Genomic DNA, 19258 nt, shown 5'->3' with positions numbered 1-19258 from the left:
TGAACCTTTGGTTTGTGCCAAGATTGAATTATCTCAAGATTGACGAGAAGAGGATGGATCACTTTATTTATAAATGGAATTCTCAGCTTTACAGAGTTATAATTTAATGGAGTTATGGACTAAGAAGAAGGGAATTATAGGTACAGAAGGGAAAATCTCAGCTATAAACTCCTTGTTTCAAAATAAGTTTTTCTCTTTTTCATTAAATAATCAGCTTTTGAAAATGTGGGAAGAGAAAGGAATTAAGTTGGTAGAGGATTGTTATGAAGGTGGGTATTTCATTTTGTTTCAAAGAATGAAGGAGCATATGCAATTTCTTTAAATGTTTACTTATTATCACGTTAGAGCCTTATTGTTGGATAATTTTGGGTGTACGCTACGGTTGCCTAGGTGGTCTAAATTGGCAAGTTTACTTACTGAAGGGGGTAAGAGAGGATTTATATCTGAGATGTATGTTTTATTACAGAATGTGATGCCTAAGCCTGAAATTTATAAATCTAAATTAAAATGGGAAAAAGATTTATCTATAACTATTTCTCAAGATGATAGGATGTGAGGATTGTATGGCTGAATTAATTGTCGCTGTATTTATAACAAGGACTCTTCCCAGAAACCCCCATAACACGGCACTGGGAAGCATGGCTAATAAATTAACTCCAAAGTCTGAGCTCACCTCAGCAGATAAAGTGGCCCCAAGAGGTCTAACCACAAAAATGCGCATCTAAAACATCATACAATTAACGTATTTATTCACAAAAAAACTGTTAAAAGTGCTAAAAAGGTCATTTTAAAATTATTTTCTTCAAGGTTCACAATTCATTGGAAGTCTGACAGAATTATAATCAATTGCAGAATGGTTGACACAAGGGAAAAGAAAATGCTGAACTATTGCGCTGCACAACTTTTCTTCACAAGAACAGAAAACCCCTCTTGGTTTTTTTAACCTTGATTTATGTTCCAGATTATCTGGTGTGGATGGCTTAGTAGGGTAAAATTCCATGTACACCAACCTGTTATCAGTAACAGCTGAAATATCACAGTATTTTTCCAAGAAATCTAACAGATTTAAATAGCTTTCAGTTTATGAAAAACATATGTAATTTGCAACTTGCCTCATACAGTTGGTGCAATGCTTAAAAATACACGAACATGAATATGATCTGCTGCGTCTAATAATCGATTAATGAAAATGTTAAGAATGACAGCTTCATATAAAAAAAAGCTTCTTAATTTCTTTGTTATTTTTATTCATTGATTTAAAAATTGAAATTATACTGGGATCAAATCAAAATCAAGCCAATTACATTTGCGGTAACTTTACAGATAATTTCCACAAATTACTTTTGCCCTATTGAGTCACCTCAGCATTGTTAATGACACTTCTTGTATGGGGAAACAACAGAGAGCTCCAAATCCCTGATTATGGGGCATTTCTGTACCGATAAGTCAGCCAGAAATTTGAGGATATAGTGCCATCATGGAGGAATCAAATCCTACTCCAGGGCTTCAGCTCATCATCTCGACTAACTCTGGGAGTAACCTATCATCGGACATTCCACCTTTATTAAGATAAACTTTATATTTTATATCAATATCTTGTCTGTCTATTTAGATGGATGATAACAATCCCATATGGTAAAAACAATGTTCTCAGACCATCCAAAAATGGTTTAATTATTTCTGTTTGTTGTGTGAAACCAGATCTTTATGGGTGCTGGTGAAACAGCTAATCCCACAACAAATATAAATGTCTTAATAAAAGTCAAACAGGGATTGTTTGGCAATGTGCACACCAGACTCCCAATACTTTGATCCACAGAGTACAAAGAATTGTGGGTTTGTTGCAGTGATATCCTGACAGAATGAATACAGTAAATTATGATAGTATTACAAAGAAGTAAGACTAATAATAGAACACAAAGTACGTGATATTTTAAGAGTTTGGTTCTTCCATCTGAGCGGAATTGTTAGCTTTCCACCAAACAGTGTGGCAGTGCTCACACCAACTATACTAGGGAAATAGTGATAGTGGGGAAAATTCAAATGATCTCATATTATTGGAAAAAAATCCCCAAAAGTTCTCCACGACCACATTCTTTCTGAACTCTCACGAACCATACAAAAAAAACCTGAAAAAAAAAGACCAGTCATGTAGCTTTACCTCTGACGCTTCTACCTTCTGTAGCGGTATCTTTTAAAATGGAACCATAGTTGGAATATTCCATTGGCAAACTGACATCTGAAGCCGTGCCGGTGAGAGTATTCCCATTCCCGGTTGACAATTTTAAACGCAATATCTTCATAAGGAGGACCAGCATGGAAACGGAGGATGGCAAAATCTTTGTTGTCCATGCATGGCTCAAGGAAATATTGAGGAGTTGCCCTCTTGTCAATAAGGTCTGGATAGAAAATGTTGAATTTGTAACCCTGGACAATTTTAGGAGGAGGGTTGTCAAAATCGTAATGGGTTTGGTTGTACTTGTTCCACTCAAAGCCTGTGTGGACGCGATTAAAGAACCGTGGTTTCCTGGGTCGGTATTTGTCAGCCCACAGGTACACTTTGCCTGTCAATGGCATCTCCACACTGAACTGAGCTTCATCAGTTCCCATCCCCTCTTTGGCTTTGCGCACAAATGCATCTTCGGCACTCTCGCTGGCATCGCCTATGCAAATAGAACAGAAAATATGTAATACTTATGAGAACATATTTACGATCTGAACTAAGTAGACATTCTAAGTCTATCATTTAATTATAAATTATTGACATGTGCTACATTGGAATATGATTAAAAGAATGATATATCCAGCCTTGATCGTTATCTGATACAAATCAGATGGAATCGAGTCAGAATTTATTGTCACGAACTTGTCACAAAATTCATTGCTTTGTGGCAGAATAACAGTGCAAACATTTATATAAATCACCTCATCAAATAAAAATAAATTGTGCAAGGAAAAGACAGTGTCTACGGTTCATTGTTCATTCAGGAACCGGATGGCAGAGGGGGAAGAAGCTGTCCTTGTGCCACTGAGTGCATGTCTTCAGGCTTTTTCCCGAAAGTAGCAGAGTGAAGAGGGCATCGCCTGGGTGGAGGGTTTCTCAAGAAACCGCCTCTTGTAGATATCCTTGATGGAATGAAGACTAGAACCTGTGATGTTGCAGGCCAAGTTAACAACCCTCTGGAGATTTTTTTTCTTGTCCTGAGCATAGGGACTTCCATACCAGCCAGAATGCTCTCTACGGTACACCTATAGAAGGTTCCGAGAGTCTTCTCAAAATCCTTACAAAAGTATAGCTGCTGGTGAGCCTTCTTCGAGATTGCATTGACACGAAGGCTCCAGGACAGATCCTTGGAGATGTTGACAACCAGATTTTTGAAAGTTTTGACCCTCTCCACACCTGACCTTTCGATGAGGATTGATCCGTGTTCCTCAGATCATAATAAGTTTAACACAGACATCCAAAGTAATACATTTTGTGTGAGAGTCCAATTGGATACTTGGCCTTCAAGCGATATTCAACAAGAAATTAAACAATGTGGTGCCTGCCACATTGACCACCGCCAGTGGGCTGATATCGCCTCCAACCGTGCATCTTGGCGCCTCACAGATCGGCAGGCAGCAACCTCCTTTGAAGAAGACCGCAGAGCCCACCTCACTGACAAAAGACAAAGGAGGAAAAACCCAACACCCAACCCCAACCAACCAATTTTCCCTTGCAACCTCTGCAACCGTGCCTGCCTGTCCCGCATCGGACTTGTCAGTCACCAAAGAGCCTGCAGCAGACGTGGACATACCCCTCCATAAATCTTCATCCGCGAAGCCAAGCCAAAGAAAGAAGAAAGAAACATCTAATTTCTTCACTAGCACTGTAATGAGAATGTGGAACTTTCTACCATAGAAAGTTGAGGTGAATAACATATTTAACTGGAGGTGAAATAAGCTTCAGGTGGATAAAGAGAATAAACATGATAATTTTGGATGAGAAAAGGCTGGGGGATAAAGTTGAGCTTAGATTGTTTGGGCCAACTGATTTGTTTCCTGCACACAAGGCAGATTGATTAGCCAGGGCATCAAAGGTTATGGGGAGAAGGCCAGTCACTGGCGCAGTAACAATATGCTAACCGTGTGATGCCATATGACTCAAGGATTGAAGAGCATCCACTTAGAAGAGATGCAGAGGAATTTTTTCAGCCAAAAGGTGGTGAATCTGTGGAATTTGTTCCCACAGGCGGTTGTGGAGTCCAGGCCATTGGGTGTATTTAAGGCAGAGATTGATAGGTTCCTGATTAGCTAGGGCATTAAAAGCTATGGGGTAAAGGCCTGGTTGTGGGGCTGTGGGAAAGTGGATCAGTTCATGATTAAATGGTGAGGCAGACTCGATGGGCTGAATAACCAATTTCTGGTCTTATAGTCACATCAGGTAATTCTGTTTCATTTTCATCTACAATGCAGGAGATATGTTTGGTATAAAAGAGAAGAATCTGCTTGATGTAGTAGATAACAAATGATTGCAATAGAGAATTTCAACAAATGTCAATCAAATGGGCCAGGAAGACATTGTTACAGAGGGATCTGGTACAATTCTGAAAATGTGGTGACTGGCAGAGATCCTGCATGAACCACAGATAGAGAAAATGGAATGGACCAAATCAAAGTCAGTTCCTCCACAACAATGGATGAGAAAAATGAGAGGCATGTTGGAATTTCTACTGACTGAAATCTAGTCGATAAAATGAACATTTAACTGCAAGTTTCACTGCTCATGGTTAGTGAAAATAATTAAAGAAGCCATGGTTATAGATGAAAGGTCAATTTGTTAGCGATCTTTCTCTTACCTGTCACTTGCAACTGCTGCCTTGCCATCATTAATTTTTGCATGTCCTCATCTGCATCTACAATGTGAGAGTCCATAGGCAACTCATGTGTACTGAGTAACTTTGGGCTGTATTTGCCTGCATCATAATCATCCAAGCTCTGCTGGATTAGATCTTCCTCGGTGAGCACTGCTTCTCCTTCACCTTCACCCTCTGCATTCTCCTCTTCTGCATTTGCTTCTGAGGTGCCTGTTACTTCATTGTCTTCACCATTTGACCTTGTATGATACAAATAAAATCAGGTCAACTTTTTCAAAACCGAACTATTAATGGCTTGAATAACTAGCAAGAACATTGTATTTAAATTTTAAAAATAGGCTGAAATCTACGTCTAATTTTAAAATTTAATAGCATAGAGAGTGAGTGAAGAACAAAAGCAAAGTAAATGAATGCAAAAGGGGAGATAGAAAAAAAGCAATAGTAGGACATGGACAATCTCATATAATTGACCAGCAAGATATGTTCTGCAGGACTAACTCAAATAGCAACTCCTATTAATAGGTGCATAAAACAAGCTCTTGACATTATCTAGAATAGCCAAGGATTGTACAACAACCCAAAGTCCAGGGTAGATGGTAACCTTTTGTTCTTTACTTCCTCTGACCTTTGAAAATCCATTTGGCTCATCAAGTCTATGCCAGATCACAGAGCAATCCCTCCAATCATATTTGCCAGTTAATTGCACCTGATTTTACCACTATAGAACCAGAGAACGTTGGAGCACGGAAACAGGCCCTTTGGCTCTTCTAGTTTGTGCGGAACTATTTTTCTGCCTAGCCTCACTGTCCATAGTCCCCATCCATGTACCTGTCCAAATTTTTCTTAAATGTTAAAATTAAGCCCACATTGACACTTCAGCTACCCCTCCCCGTTTTGTTCAGGCGTCTGTCTACATTTTGCTCATTTGATGAAGGGCTCAAGCCTGAAATGTTGGTTATGTATCTTTATCTTTGGTACATAAAGTACAGTTTTGTCTGCTGAATTTCTCCAGAATTGTGTTTTTACTTCAATCATGGTGTCTGCAGACATTAGTGTTTTACTCCTACATACTCCTGTTTTGCCAGGTCCTACTCAATTTTAAAACAACTCCGTTCAAATTAACAGAAATATATGAGCTAATGTAAAACACATTCCATTTTTTAAAATGTTTCAGTAGCAGTTTCTATATTTAATACATAATAACAGACAACAATGACATTCCAATAGCAAAATAATCATGGTCAGTCTCATAAGGTGACAGCAAAATGTAATTTCATATTCTTAATATAACTTTTTAAATGTTCATCCCCAACTGGAGTGTTCCTCCAGGTTTGCAAAAATATCTTTACCTGACAGGAGAGTTCTCGGTGCTAGAATTGTCAGATGATGAAAGGTTGCCGTGATCTTTACTGAAATATTATATGAGCAAATAAAATAATTTCAATCAGACTTTTTTCAAAAACAAGCATTATTTCTAAATATACTGTTTAACATCATTCATTTATAAATAGCCAATAGTGTTCTTTGACTAGAATGATTTAGACAACAACAGACAGAATGGAACTAAATTAAAAAAACCAATGTGAAATTCTCTCCCATCCCTACTCTGTTTTTTTTTTATCCATTAAGGTCAAGCAGCATGAGGCAGACACCAAAATTAAGCCTCATCACTTACACCAGTGTTTCTCAACCTTTTTTCTTTCCACTCCCAAGCCACCTTAAATAATCCCTTACAAACTACAAAGCACCTGTGGAATCTTATGCCTTAGGTCAGGGGTTCCCAACCTGGGGTGCATGTACCCCCCAGTGGTACATTTGCACTTTTCAGGGGGTACATTGGGTCTGAGAGAATAACCACTACTGTGTTGTAATCTGCAGTCAGATTGCACAATGTTGTGTTTTTTTTTTAATCCTTAATTTTTAGGGGTACATGGGAACCTATAAAAATGCCCATGGGGTACAGAGGAACAAAAAGGTTGGGAACCCCTGCCTTAGGTGTTCTGAGGTTAGTAAGGGATTACTTATGGTGGCATGGGAGTGGAAAGAAAAAGAGTGAATACCACTGACTTACATGAACAGTAGCAAGCAGTGAATATCAAGAAATTAGAATCTATGTGTATCAGATATTACTCAAAAATGTGAACTGTCTATGATGTAGCTTCTAATTTAGGATATTAAATTAGGTTACTGCATTATTCAAAATGGCAGCAGAGGTTCATGCCTTCTGCAGTAACAACTAATAGGTCAGATTCTAAGATGACAAAAGCACTTACCTGTCCTTGGGAGATTGTGGTTCGCTCTTTATAATGGGAAACAAGGGCTCACTTTCAACTCCCTGTTCCTGCTTCAGTTTGTAAAGTTTCTGTCGCAGCACATCCTGGTGCCTTTCACGGAGCCTGAGGGAATGAACGCAGTCATTTGTCAATTCATCCAAAAAGTAACAAATGTGGAGAGGACATAAAGGTGTATAACTTCTTACTGGGTAGATTCACAATTCTGTGAGTTCTTGCTGACAATGGAATCTAAGACAACATATGCTGATTGGGCCAAACAACTCGATCCAACTCCTTTCCAAGACTAGTGGAGAACTAAATTATTGAGGACTGATTTGAGGAAGTTAATTTCTCACTTAACATTAAGCTCTGGAGAATAAAACTTTAAAAAAGAGGTGGAACAATTGATCTCTAGAGGCTGAAGCAAACATCAACATGAGCTCAAGGATCTTGTCTGTGTATCCATTAAACAATTTTTGATTGTGCTTTGAATAATTCTTTCTTGGCACAAGACACAGGATTGTTAGTTGTGGTTTATTATCAAAAACATGCATCACAACAATTTATAAGTCACACTCATATTCGAATCCATAGAAAAAGAAGTTTTATTGCCTACATTTTTTTATTTCTATAGGTGCATGATTCCATGATAATATTTTGGCATGGCACACTCGGTGACAGCAGTGCTCAAGGTACACAGATCTTTTCCCTAGTGCACCTTTATTACAACCACAGGAAAAGCAAATCAGAATGAACCAAGGAGAACCTTTCATTCATGTATTTTCAAGTATTACTTTGCGTGCTTAGTTTTACCTGGCTCTAGCCATGTATGCCTTGAGTTGCTGCAGTAAGGATTCCCAATAGCCAATGTCCAGATTTGAACCACCAGTTTTGATTTTTGCCTCGATGTTTTGATACAGTGCTTGAAGCTGGTTGTATGTTTTCCCTTTAAATACCGACTGGACATCGGCACTCACTGAAGTATTGATTCCTTCTCGCCTTTCTCCTGAAAAGTTTTTTTTTAAAGAAAAAGACAGCTATGAGTTTCAAACAATATTACACTTTTAACAAAACTGCACATGACCAATACCAGTGGAAAGGCTGCATCCAGATGCCACCTTTATCATTATTTGGCAAAGGCTTACTCAATGCGGAATTATTAGGATCAATTTATACACAAGTCCTTGCAGGATACGTCCAAACTTATTTTTGTTAAAGGTACTAAATTTGTTTTCAGTTCCAAATCAAAGTTATTCCTGTTCCACAGGATCAGAACTAAACTTGGGAGGAACTGATTTGAGGAAGTTAATTTCTCACTTATTTAATTTCAAACTTATTTTTGTTAAAGGTACTAAATTTGTTTTCAGTTCCAAATCAAAGTTATTCCTGTTCCACAGGATCAGAACTAAACTTGGGAGGAACTGATTTGAGGAAGTTAATTTCTCACTTATTTAATTTCAAACTTATTTTTGTTAAAGGTACTAAATTTGTTTTCAGTTCCAAATCAAAGTTATTCCTGTTCCACAGGATCAGAACTAAACTTGGGAGGAACTGATTTGAGGAAGTTAATTTCTCACTTATTTAATTTCAAACTTATTTTTGTTAAAGGTACTAAATTTGTTTTCAGTTCCAAATCAAAGTTATTCCTGTTCCACAGGATCAGAACTAAACTTGGGAGGAACTGATTTGAGGAAGTTAATTTCTCACTTAACATTAAGCTCTGGAGAATATTTTTTTTAAAAAAGAGGAGGAACAATTGATCTCTAGAGGCTGAAGCAAACATCAACGTGTGCTCAAGGATCTTGTCTGTGTATCCATTAAACAGCTTTTGATTGTGTTTTGAATAATTCTTTCTTGGCACAAGACACAGGATTGCAGTTGTCGTTTTATTATCAAAAACATGCATCACAACAATTTATAAACACAATACAACTGAGTTTTAGTTGTCTAACATCAGAACCTTTTACAAACATTATTGGGAAACTAATGTCACTCTCTTCTGTTTGATTGGTTCTTTCTGATTCTCAGGATTTATTTATTATCCGCACATTCTTGCTGAATATTTGATACGTGCTTCCTCTTCGGAGCTGTTGCAATTTTGCAATTTCGGCTGAAACAGTACAACTGATGTGGACAAAATACCCAGAGAAAAGCAGACACGCCCCTTTGCACGAAAAACACAACCATACTGGAGGAACTCAGCAAGGCTTACAGCACACTTAGGAGGTAAAGACATATAATTAATGTTTCAGGCCTGAGCCGTTCTTCATACCTTGAAGAAGGGCTCAGACCCAAAACATTGCATCTTCTTTGGACACTGCAAGATCTGCTGAGTTCCTCCAGTATTATTGCATTTTAACAACACAATCACAGCATCTGCAGATGCTCATGTTTCACTTAGCCTTTAGCATGATTGATTAGGACAAATCTGCAGCTGACTTTGTCACCCTAACTTTGCCTCTGCTCTTTGTATTCTATCAGACAGCAAAATCTCTGCAAATGTGATCTCAGCCTGGGAAGTCTACACATGAAACATAAGACCTACATATTTAACCGTAAGTTATTGCCACCATGCTCCAGGTGGTTCCTCATAATACACACAATCTCTGCCTGGGACACAGCAACCTCACATCAGTTTTCATTTAAATACAGTAAATCCCCTATGGGGATTGGTAAATGCTGGATAAGTACATTTTCTGGTTGTTTGAGATTGTGTGCTGTGAGATTGGCAAACTAAGGATGAGGCACGCCAATTTTAAACTCCTGTGTTTTTTAAAATCTATCTTCCACAAATTTGTGCAGGGTGCTTGAAATGCAGATAACAGGGGTTTTACAGTATATCTTAATTCTACAAGGCAGCTAAGAGCTGGATGGCCCAAGAACCTCATGCTTCTCCTTCTGTCCCAAAGATTCATTTTGGATGGGAGAACATTTCACTGTTTCAGCAGAAAATGGAGAATAAATATAACAGGAACTACATCGAGGAGATATAGGTTAAGACAAGTGGGTAAATTGAGATAGAATATTAATATCCACAACATGAATATATAATTTGGGCAGGGGAAATTAGCATGTTTCCAAATATTAAAATGAGCTTGATCTGAATTTGCAAAGGGGAGGTGGGGGATGGAGAGAAAAATAATCAATTCATGGGGGAAAGAAAGCAACAATGGACAGCGCAAGGAATACAAATGAACTTATTGAGAGTTGCTTCATAAGAAATGGATTTTACAAACGGACAAGTAATCAAGCCTTCGGTTAACTGGCAGATATGACAATTGATATGCATTTAAAAATTGGATCTGGCAGAAGGAAAATAAATTGTTTCACTCTTGGTTTTAGTATGTTTAATATCAATTATTTGGTACAGCATAACAGGGGAAGGCCAGTACATGATAGAACTTTTCAGTGGACAACTCTTAATTTGCGCAGTAAACATGTTACAGTCTAGGTTTCAAGTGGCAGAGTGTCAGATTTTTATACTGGATGCCAACCAACTGAAGATGATTTATTGTCAGTTCAAGCCAATTATCCCTAGTTAGGTCTTGCAAGACAGAGACAAACAGGTAAGTAAAAGAAAAACATTAAAAGAAGGAAAAAAATGAGACAGGAATTAACAATTAAGCTATGATATTTAAAGGAATAATGAGAAGGAGGAAGAAAAGCAAAGAAAAAATTCTAAATAAGACAGCCACCATCATCCTGGTACCCAAGAGAGCAACAATAACAGGCCTCAATGATTTCCGCCCTGTGGCACTGACCTCCACCATTATGAAATGCTTCGAGTGTCAGGAGATGGAATGTATCAAAGCACACCTCTCAGATATGCTGGACCCTCTTCAATTTGCCTATAGAAGAAACCATTCCATAGACGATGCTACAGCCATGTCGCTTCACTCTGTCCTGGCCCACCTGGAGAACAACGCCTCATATGCTGTTCACTGACTTCAGCTCGGCGTTTAATACAATAATTTCCCTGAGGCTGGTGGAGAAGCTGTCCTCACTAGGCCTTTAAGGGGAAACCCCTCCCTCCCTGATAATGGGCCCTATTTCATTCAAATTAACTGACAACCCCGTACATTTTGGAGGGTGGGAAAAAATTGGAGCACAAGGGAAAAATCTGCGCTGGTCACATGGAGATGTACAAACTCCTTATAGACAACGCTGGGATTCAAACCCAGGTTGCTGGCGCTGTAATAGTTTTGCACTAACTGCTAAGCAAACCATGCCGCCCAATGTTTATAACCAACGTTTTGGGACTAAGTCCTTTGAAAAGCCATATCTTTGCCTCCTATGGACCTTGTGGGATCTGCTGAGTTTCTCCAGCAGCTTTGTCTATTTAGTACTACCACAGCATATCCAGATTTTCTTGTTTCATCTCATCTCGCATAGTTGATACTTATACATTACCTGGCCCTTTTCCTGAAGCTTCCAATTTTTTCAGATTACTTATTTCATCCTCAGTAATAGTTGTCATGTCTCTCCAAAAGTCGGCATTCTTGCCCTGCTCCAATTCCATGTAAACCTGAAGCAAAAAGGTCAATCAGTCTTTCAAATGATTCCTACTCAGCTCATAGATAAATGTTATTTTCTATATTTCGAGATGATTAATATCCTAATTAATTCAGGTCTTCTTTAGTTGAGATTTGTAGCTACAACTTATTCAATGCATTCTTACACAAATCAATTAGACCACAAGACATAGGAGCAGAAACAGGCTATTCAGCCCATTGAGTCTGCCCCGCCATTTAATCATGAGATGATCCATTTTCCCATTCAGCCCCACTGCTGACCGTCTCCCCATAACCTTTGATGCCCTGGCTAATCAAGAACCTACCACTTGCTGCCTTAAATACACCAAATGACCTGGTCTCCACAGCCATTTTTGGCAACAAATTCCACAGATTAACCATCCTTTGGCTGAAGAAACTCTTCCGCATCTCTGTTCACAATCCTGAAATTGTGCCCTCCTGTCCGAAGTTCTCCCATGGGAAACAAACTTTCTGCATCCACTTTGTCCACGTCTTTCATCATTCGAAATGTCTCAATGAGATCCCCTCTCATTCTCCTAAATTCCAAAGAGTACAGGCCAAGAGCTGTCAAAAGCTCATGATGTGATAACCCTTTTATTCCAGGAAATTTGTAGGATGCTGAATCTCAGAGATTAATTTAGAAGTGCCTGGAAGAAATGAAGTGAGGTAGTAAAAGTATAGTGAAATTGTATGTTATGATTTGTGTGAACTGATATTATACATGAGATATTATCAGAACTACAGACAAGATGTAAGTGAATCCTGGTGCCTTCCTAGTGCACATAAGATTTGATATCTTCAAGACTGTTATCAAGTTGAGGTGTACTCTCGTTGGCTCTTGACTATCTCCTGAGTCATCTAGCCATTCAAATCAGGAAGGTCCATCCTGGCTCCAAGTTGAGTTAATGAGAGAAAGGTCTTGGTTTGACAGTTGTTAAAGGCAGATCCCAGTTTAGTTGAAAAGTGAACTTACTCTGAACCCTCTCCAATGTCAACACATCCTTTCTTAAATGAAGAGGCCAAAACTGCTCACAATACTCCGTGAGATCTCACCAGTGTCTTGCAAATAAGTGTTTCTATGGTAACAAAACCACAAAGCAAAGCCATTAAAACTTTTTACACTAGCATATCCTCAAATATATTATTTATTTCCATCACCTACTTGCTGATAATTGCTCAAGTATTAGTTTGTTATCAATGCTGTTGAATTGATAGCTACAGTTTCCCAGTCTGCGAAGTCTGAAGGGAACTAAACAATACCCATCTCAACTAAACTGGGATCTGCCTTTAACAACTGTCAAACCAAGACCTTTCTCTCATTAACTCAACTTGGAGCCAGGATGGACCTTCCTGATTTGAATGGCTAGATGACTCAGGAGATAGTCAAGAGCCAATGGGAGTACACCTCAACTTGATAACAGTCTTGAAGATATCAAATCTTATGTGCACTAGGAAGGCACCAGGATTCACTTACATCTTGTCTGTAGTTCTGAATATATCTCATGTATAATATCAGTTCACACAAATCATAACATGCAATTTCACTATACTTTACTACCTCACTTCATTTCTTCCAGGCACTTCTAAATTAATCTCTGAGATTCAACATCCTACAAATTTCCTCCCATCTTTTGTCCAGTGTATAAAGTGCTCCAAATATGGGTTCAGCAGAAATCTAGTTTGTGCAACAGTGGGCTCTGGTGGCTCGAACTCAGAATTGCACTGCCCTTATTTTCTTTTAACATGTCTAAGGATCAATTAATCGGAGAAAACATTTAAATTTTAAAATTTAACAGGCCCTTTTGTCCCACGAACCTGTTCTGCCCAATTACACCCAATTGACCTACAACCCCTGATACATTTTTGAATTTAAACCCAATCTAGATAGTGCACGCTGGCCAACATCAAAAGCAATTTAAATATTTTGATTGTGTTCTTGTCAGAGTAAGAATTCATAAGGAATTGGATAGAAACAACATAACTAATATTACCTGCCATTTTCTATACAGTTGGAAGAATGGAATTACTGAGATAATTCCTTACTTAATTTGAATAATTTTAATTCACGTTAATTCAAAAACCTTTTGCTTCTTTCATTAAGATTTTCTACTTGGCACCAAGTCAGAATTTCAAATTTTCTAAAGCTTATAAAAATGAAAGTAACAGCATCTGTCAAAAAGCAATGATATTTAACAGAACTAATTGGTATATGATGATTGCCAAACTAAGAATTAGTTTTGTAAATTACTTTCTTGCTCTTGCAGCTCATGCAGATGTCTGGCTGAGCTAAAGTAGAAAACTAAAAATACTTTAGTTTCATCCTAATTTTAAATTTAATACTCAGAATAAGAATGCTAATGGCAAGGTCAATATTTATTTCATACCCAAAAGCTATCAAAGAAAATGGTGGTGATCTTTCAGTAATTCGATACAACGTTGGCAAGCTTGAACCTCCCATGAAAAAAATCTTAAAACATCCCTGAGCAAATACAATGCAGCACATTAACCAAGCGACCTACTCTGATATCTTCAAGAAGGTCTTCCAAGTCTGAAGCAGTTAGTCCATTCAGAAATGTGTACGGTTCATGCATTTCTACAGCTAGATCGTCGTCCTCTGCACTGATGTATTTAGCAAGAAGGTCTATTGGTTTGGCTCGGCCTCCCAGAATACGGATCTTTGATCTAAGGCAAAAAGAATGAATTGAAATCCACTTTCTCATTGAATGTCAACATAATGAATGCTCTTTCTCAAACACTTTTTCTTTCAAAGTTTCACAGGAAAATCTGTAGCAAATTAAGATAACAGACTCAATGCATCCAATACATATAGCAGCAAACTTCTATCTTCCTGATCCTAAAAGGATCCACACAAGCACCTTATAAATGAAACAAGTAATATTTGCACCATACATAGAACACACGCACAAGTTCAATTCTAGATGAACATTGCTACAACTACCCCTGCAATAGACAAAATTTTTTAAAAATCTAAGTTCAAACAGTATCTTCTCTATGGGAATGTGCTTTCCAACAGAAATCGGATTATTAATCAAATTAATAATGTAGCCTTGGTTCATTCACCCCATTCCATTTCCTCACAGCTAATTGTCACAGTACTTCTGAAGGAAATTTGCTCAGCAATGGTCACCTACTTCTGACGTGCTTGATTTGGTTGAAAGTTAAACAGCATATTTATCACTTCAACAACAGAATTAATAAAAAGAGGAGGGGAAACACAGAAATGGAGGAGAATCTCAGCAACTCATGCAGCATCCATAGGTGGTAAAGAAATATAACTGACGATTTGGGCCTGAGCCCTTCTTTTAGGTACGAGTAAAAAGCAGGTCTGCTGAGTTCCTCTAGCAGTTTGCTTTTAGAACAAAACAAATTAGCTAGACAGTCACCTACCATAAAATCTTTACAATTTTTCACCATTTAGTCACTGTATTAAATTATTCAGGAAAATTGCATTTGATATTTTTAAAACCTAGGAACGGTATTGAAAGCAACCCATTTTAATACCTAGCACATCCTCAAACAAGCCATGAGCAACATCATGAGTCATAAAGCACAAAGCCACTTCAGACTAGCACATCCAGCACCTATTGACACTAACCCCATTTTTGGCAGATGACCTGTAGCTTTCTACATCTTGGCATTTCAAGCACTCCACAAAATAATGCTTAAATGTTTTGAAAGTATCCCCTTGAGGTCACAAGTTCCAGGTCTCAACTTTCTTTTGGCTTGGCTTTGCGGACGAAGATTTATGGAAGGGTAATGTCCACGTCAGCTGCAGGCTCGTTTGTGGCTGACAAGTCCGATGCGGGACAGGCAGACACGGTTGCAGTGGTTGCAAGGGAAAATTGGTTGGTTGGGGTTGGGTGTTGGGTTTTTCCTCCTTTGTCTTTTGTCAGTGAGGTGGGCTCTGCGGTCTTCTTCAAAGGAGGCTGCTGCCCGCCGAACTGTGAGGCGCCAAGATGCACGGTTTGAGGCGTTATCAGCCCACTGGCGGTGATCAATGTGGCAGGCACCAAGAGATTTCTTTAGGCAGTCCTTGTACCTCTTCTTTGGTGCACGGTGTCACGGTGGCCAGTGGAGAGCTTGCCATATAACACGATCTTGGGAAGGCGATGGTCCTCCATTCTGGAGACGTGACCCAACCAGCGCAGTTGGATCTTCAGCAGCGTGGATTCGTTGCTGTCTGCCTCTGCCATCTCGAGTACTTCGATGTTATTAGGGATGAAGTCGCTCCAATGAATGTTGAGGATGGAGCGGAGACAACACTGGTGGAAGCGTTCTAGGAGCCATAGGTGATGCCTGTAGAGGACCCATGATTTGGAGCCGAACAGGAGTGTGGGTGTGATATCGGCTCTGTATACGCTTATCTTTGTGAGGTTTTTCAGTTGGTTGTTTTTCCAGACTCTTTTGTGTAGTCTTCCAAAGGCGCTATTTGCCTTGGCAAGTCTGTTGTCTATCTCGTTGTCGATCCTTGCATCCGATGAAATGGTGCAGCCGAGATAGGTAAACTTGTTGACCGTTTTCAGTTTTGTGTGCCCGATGGAGATGTGGGGGGGCTGGTAGTCATGGTGGGGCGCTGGCTGATGGAGGACCTCAGTTTTCTTCAGGCTGACTTCCAGGCCAAACATTTTGGCAGTTTCCGCAAAACAGGACATCAAGCGCTGAAGAGCTGGCTCTGAATGGGCAACTAAAGCGGCATCGTCTGCCAAGAGTAGTTCACAGACAAGTTGCTCTTGTGTCTTGGTGTGACCTTGCAGGCGCCTCAGATTGAAGAGACTGCCATTCGTGCGGTACCGGATGTAAACAGCGTCTTCATTGTTGAGGTCTTTCATGGCTTGTTTCAGCATCATGCTGAAGAAGACTGAAAAGAGGGTTGGTGCGAGAACGCAGCCTTGCTTCACGCCATTGTTAATGGAGAAGGGTTCAGAGAGCTCATCGCTTGTTGGTTTTCGTGCAGTTGGATAACCATGTTTGGGGGGCATCCGAGGCGCTCTAGTATTTGCCAAAGCCCTTTCCTGCTCACGGTGTTGAAGGCTTTGGTGAGGTCAACAAAGGCGATGTAGAGTCCTTTGTTTTGTTCTCTGCACTTTTCTTGGAGCTGTCTGAGGGCAAAGACCATGTCAGTAGTTCCTGTTTGCGCGAAAGCCGCACTGTGATTCTGGGAGAACATTCTCAGCGACACTAGGTATTATTCTATTTGGGAGAATCCTAGCGAAGATTTTGCCTGCAATGGAGAGACATGTCCACGTCCTCCCCCTCAAAAGATGCTCACAAACTCAAGCTAGCATGCTGGAACATCAGAAGGTCTCAACTACTCTGTGGGTAATAACATTCTTCCCCCTTATCATAAACACATTCTCTGGTTTTGGACATCTCTGCTATGGAAAATCTACCCTATCGAAGCCTCTCATAATTTTGCACACCTTTATCAGGTTCCCTCATAGTTTCATCTGCTCCATCCTCTCCAGTCTCTCCTCATAACTTGAACATCCATCCCAGGCAACATCCTGGTGAATCTTCTCTGCAGTGTCTGGCTAGGTTACTGACTTCAATGAATGGGACTTGAGAGGGTCTGCCCGCAGAGGACATTCAAACCTTTCATTCAACAACACGCAGTTGGAAACCAACTTCAACATGTTCACCAGGAGTAAAACCAGACATATTAGGAGATTAAAAGTCGTTACAATCAAGAAAGTGAGCTTTATGAATATAAATGTTGGATCACCTCCACATGGAGGAGAGGCTAACCAGATGATCTGAGATTTATCAAAATAAAAACAATTTAAAACATCACAAAAGACATGCTAGTTACAGAACAAAATTATGGCTTTCCCCTCCCCTATAGATATGCAGGAATGCAGAACAGTATTCAGTATGAACATTAAAAAGAGATACAGGTACAGTAATAGTCCAAAAATCCAAAGTACCCAACAATCTGGACTCTCAAACTTTTAAAATTTAGCAGGCTGTTGTATACATGCATGCATGTGTAAGCACTGCAGATCCACAGTGGCTACAAAGTGACCACGCTTAATATAGGTAATCTTATCACAATTCATTTGTATACTGTATTTTTCTTTTACAGTGTTCATTTTTAATCATAATTTCAAGCATTACATGCTTTTTTTAAGTGAAAAACATTTTATATTTACATTTTGTCAAGTGTTGATTTATTTTTTTTAAAACAGTTCATTTGTTAATGAATAAACTATCAAAACTTACCTGTTCATCTCTTCTTTATTCTCCTTAAATGTGAATTTTAAAAGTACTTCTCGAGAATCCGTAAAATTCAAACAAACCCAATTTCTGATCAGTCTGGACTTTAGGACTTTTACTGTATGTTTTCAACCAAGAAAATTTGAAATTTGGCTTCTCTATTCCAGTTTACCTCAACTTGGCCTGCTGTAAATGGAAATAATCTTCTTGTTCTGCCCAGGTCTTGAAGTGCTCTGCTTCCTTCTCCCTTTGCAACATCTCCAATTCCTGTTCCCGCAGGGTTTTCTCTCGCTCCCGTTCCAGGCGCAGCTGTTTCACCTGCCATCAAAAAGGGCAAGAGAGAACTCCAGTAAACAAGAGATTTACTAGAATTGAGATTTATTGTTCAAAATACATACTACAAGTTCAGTGAAGCATTGCAAATGCAAATCCAATGCCTTCTGAAACAAACAGGAAACTCCAGGTTCAATCCTTGCTGTTACGGGATATCTCCAAACAAGAATTGCAACAATATGCTTCTTATATTGTTCAAAATGTACTGGAGTTGTCAGCCAATTGGGTGCCTTTGGGCAGCATGAGCTTGTGGGCCAGAAAGGCCTATTACTGCGCGTTTTTTTTCGGCATTTATTCCTTTGACATGGATCACATTTAATCTAACATTTCCACAGCAGGTTCTGCTGATTGACAAGAGCCCCTTGATGTCTTTGATAACAAACTCTTTGTTGCTTTAGTCCAGATCCACTTAGTGAGCCATCTTGTTTCCCTTACATGTATTGAGGGGATTACTACTGTCAGCCTCATCTCCGGCTGGAAATCAGTGGGGAAACAACAATACAAACAGGAGGGCCAGAAGCTTAGAGGCTCCAGCCATGTCATTACCTTTACTCTCTCACTTCATCAGCCTCATAAAACTCAGTGGAAGGTCAAAGTTCATTGGGAAAAGCCTGTATTCATTTGTAAAGATTTTTAAAGCATAATGTGACAAATAACAGCCCAAAAATAATAAACAAATGTGAAGTTTAAATATTGAAATTTCTGTGGTTAAATTTCAATGGCTTATGTAGAATATTTTAGCTGTTTAAGGGTGCACAGAAATATGAGGCATTGAGTTTATAGCTATCAATCAGGTTTCAGTGGATACTATAATTGAGTAGGAAAAAATATTATCCAGAATGCACCCCGATGATATTGAATTCGCACCCTTAACTCTCACGCATGCGCCAAGCAAACTCCAATTTGTGAAAACACCGTGCAGGTGGCAACCGAAGACTCATGCAAACACACAGGAATTAAGATGGTCATGCCCAGCCTACGGACCCCAGGACGCCAACTAACAATGTAAGTGTGCACATTTTGGCTCTAC

General features: G+C 39.2%; 1 protein-coding gene across 1 annotated transcript in view; it reads right to left on the bottom strand.

The window, feature by feature from the left end:
- Positions 1-732: 732 nt before the first annotated feature.
- cactin overlaps positions 733-19258 on the bottom strand; it is a 22409-nt gene continuing 3883 nt past the window's right edge. Inside the window, exons 3-10 of the mRNA XM_069928703.1 lie at positions 18068-18213; positions 14181-14343; positions 11540-11654; positions 7943-8135; positions 7130-7252; positions 6206-6265; positions 4839-5095; positions 733-2663 (exon numbers count right to left, since the gene is read on the bottom strand). Coding sequence (XP_069784804.1) covers positions 2173-2663; positions 4839-5095; positions 6206-6265; positions 7130-7252; positions 7943-8135; positions 11540-11654; positions 14181-14343; positions 18068-18213 — 1548 coding nt within the window. The 3' untranslated portion in view covers positions 733-2172. The remainder of the gene's footprint in view (positions 2664-4838; positions 5096-6205; positions 6266-7129; positions 7253-7942; positions 8136-11539; positions 11655-14180; positions 14344-18067; positions 18214-19258) is intronic.

The sequence above is a fragment of the Narcine bancroftii genome, chromosome 3 (genome assembly GCF_036971445.1).
Source record: "Narcine bancroftii isolate sNarBan1 chromosome 3, sNarBan1.hap1, whole genome shotgun sequence".
NCBI lineage: Eukaryota > Metazoa > Chordata > Chondrichthyes > Torpediniformes > Narcinidae > Narcine > Narcine bancroftii.
The sequence above is the reverse complement of the archived record's forward strand: the minus strand, read 5'-3'. Positions and strand labels throughout refer to the sequence as shown.